Source organism: Lycium ferocissimum, chromosome 12 (assembly GCF_029784015.1).
Source record: "Lycium ferocissimum isolate CSIRO_LF1 chromosome 12, AGI_CSIRO_Lferr_CH_V1, whole genome shotgun sequence".
Classification (NCBI taxonomy): domain Eukaryota; kingdom Viridiplantae; phylum Streptophyta; class Magnoliopsida; order Solanales; family Solanaceae; genus Lycium; species Lycium ferocissimum.
The window spans coordinates 5,256,113-5,259,354 of NC_081353.1; the positions used below are offsets into that span (position 1 = coordinate 5,256,113).

Here is a 3,242-nt window from a genome sequence, read left to right on the forward strand (position 1 = left end):
ATCAACAAGATTTTCTCCAGATTGCTACATGAGAGATTAGTGGATAATCTTGCTGATGTAATTTCTCTGAATCCATCAGGTTTCATTAAAGATAGGATCATTGTGGAGAATGTTTTGTTGACTCAAGAGATTGTGGTTGATATAAGACTAAGGAAAAAAGATGCAAATATGGTAATAAAGCTTGATATGGCTAAAGCATATGAAAGTTTCTTGGATTTTTCTGACTAAGGTGCTCAGGCAGATGGGATTCTCAGAAAGGGTGATAGATATGGTTTTCAAAATCATAAGCAATAATTACTATTCAGTTTTGGTGAATGGGCAACAACATGGATTTATTCAGTCCTCAAGAGGCGTAAAGCAAGAGGACCCTTTGTACCCTACTTTATTCATTTTTGTAGCTGATGTTTTATCCAAGAATTTGAATCAACTACATCAGAAGCCTCATTTTAAAGGGTTTGGAATGCCTAAGTGGAATTCAAAAGTAAATCATTTGTCCTATGCTGATGATATGATCATTTTTACATCAGCAGATGTTGTTTCTCTACAGTTGATCTTGGATATTTTGAAGAAATATGAAACAACTTCTAGCCAAAAGATTAACATGGAGAAGAGTTCTGTCTACATGCATACAAATGTCCCTGGAGACATTAGATAACTATGGAGATAGTGACTGGTATAACTTGGAAGGAGTTAGCTTTTATGTATTTGGGTTGTCCTGTATATCATTATAGAAGGAAAAAGTAATTCTTCAATTCTTTAATCCTAAAGATCATGAACAGGCTGCAAAGTTGGAAAGGTAAGATGTTGTCTTTTGGAGGTAGGGAAATACTAACTAAGCATGTGCTACAATGTATGCCCATCCATATGCTCACTATAATGAATGCACCAGTGGGGGTGATTAGACAAATGCATAAGATATTTGCACAGTTTTTTGGAGCAACACAATTGGAGGAAGAAGTAGCTATTGGGTATCCTGGAATAACATGTGTGTACCTACTTCTGAAGGAGGGTTGGGCTTTAGATCACTTCATGATGTATCACTGGCTCTATTCTGCAAACTATGGTGGAAGTTTAGGACAAAACCTACACCATGGAGTGCTTTCATGAGTAATAAATATTGTAGAAAAGAGCATTCAATGGTGGTTTAATAGAAATATGGATCTCAGAAAAGGATGTTGGAAGCTAGGGACTTAATTGAACACCAGATATGGTTGCAAATCAGAGGAGGATATTCTGAATTTTGGTATGATAACTGGACTGGTCTAGGAGCTCTTTATCATGTTATTACTCAAGATAGATATGATGACAAGATTCAAAATATGGCTGAACTAGTTGAGGATGGGAATTAGAATCATGGATGGTTGGAGGAACTCCTAAATACCAAGGTGGTTAATCATATCATTGATAACATAACACCTCCTAGAGTACAAAAGGGAAGGGACAAACCATGGTGGTTGTTGGATACTAAAAGAGAATTCACTGTAAGATCAGCATGGGATTTTATAAGGTTAAGAGGACAGGAACTGGATAGATATAAGTTCATGTGGATTAAAGGTTTGCCATTCAAGACTTCATTTTTCTTATGGAGGTGTTGGAAGTATAAATTGCCTCTGGATGATGTTCTTAAGAAAATGAATTTTAACATGGTATCTAGGTGTTGGTGTTGTACATATCCAAAAGAAGAAACAATTTAGCATTTGTTTCTTACATCTTACACTGCTAAGAGGACTTGGTTATATTTCTGTAATGCTGTAGGAATTCAAATTGAGGGTTTACAATTACAACAAATCATTGTTGCATGGTGGCGAGCACCAGTTATTGGCAGGCTGAAGCAAGTGTTTAAAGTAATGCCAGCCATTATTCTGTGGGAACTATGGAAGAGAAGAAATGGTATAAATCATGGCAATAGGAAAGCAGGGAGCAAGGTCATTTATCAGGTTTACTCAACTATTCAGAGGCTGGTCCAGGTGAGGAACCCTTCTTTGGGAAATATTCCTACCAACTAGGATGAGTTGATTCGTAAAAATGGAAGGAGGAGGGGCAACCTTAAAGGTAACTAAGGTAACTTGGAGAATGCATCCTTTGGGGTGGTGTGCTTGTAACACAGATAGGGCTTCCAAGGGAAACCCTGAAAGAAGTTCCTATGGGTTTTGTCTAAGAGATGCTGAAGGGGATTTGATTTAGGCACAAGCTAAGGAGATAGGACATGCAACAAACACTGAAGTAGAGGTTATAGCTGCATATAAGGCTTTGAGATATTGTCAGGATAATGGATTTCACAATGTTATCAGTTAGACAGAATCTCAACTGATTCAGAAAATCCTTATTGAAGGATGGAAACCCCCTTGGTACATTCTTTGAGTGGGTAGAGGAAGTGGAGTTGTTGAAGAAACACATGGAGGTGCTTGTCACTCATACTCTAAGAGAAGCAAATAAGTTGGCAGATACTTTAGCAAATTATACCTTGGATTTTTGGAATGTGTTTTTTCAAAATTTGAAGGATCTGGGGGCTAACATAAGGGAAATTTTGAATAGTGACAAGAGTCAAGTGCCACACTTAAGAATCAGGAGCTGATAATAGGGTTAATAATAGAAGAAATTTGGGAGTTAGGATGCCTTCCATTCAAATCCTTTTGGAGGAGAATGAGGAGGATTTTTTACTAGTTGTTTGTTTAATTTGTGCAGGCTTAGAAGATAATACAAGGAGAGCTACTCACAAACAGTTTCTGGTCATCCTTTGTGGTATAATTCCGGCAATCACTTTCAGCCAGTGTAGTAAAGACTCAAGTTTTGGACAAGTATTTTGAAAGTGTATCTTATTTGTGGTATTAGCTTCATATGATGCTCATTCAAATGGATATACCTTTAATGTACTGGGACTAAACACATGGAGTACTACCATTAATCATGAATGCCAGTCACAAGTACAGATACAGACTACATCAAAATGTTTGTATGTGCTCAAAATTTACATGGATAATCATATTTGGGGCACAAGTTGGGGATACAAAACCTGGCACATATTTTTTCAACATTTGAGGGCAAGTGTTACTCCTCGGAAAAATTTCCCGTTGATGCACAATAAATAGGCTAATGAGGAATATGAAGTATACGATGTTTCAGTAAGTAAGAAATAGCATTTGATGATTCTAAATAAGATTTGAAAGACATTCGATGTTAGATAAGAAAATTGCCAAGAGAAGGCCTTGTATACGATAAGTATCGAAAAGGTTTTATGAGTA

General features: G+C 36.8%; 1 protein-coding gene across 1 annotated transcript; it reads left to right on the forward strand.

Annotated features, from left to right (window-relative positions):
- The first annotated feature begins 241 nt into the window (after positions 1-241).
- Positions 242-655, forward strand: LOC132040956 (uncharacterized mitochondrial protein AtMg01250-like). Its single transcript, XM_059431654.1, has one exon. The coding sequence runs from the start codon at positions 242-244 to the stop codon at positions 653-655; it is 414 nt and encodes a 137-aa protein (XP_059287637.1).
- The last annotated feature ends 2,587 nt before the right edge of the window (positions 656-3,242 follow it).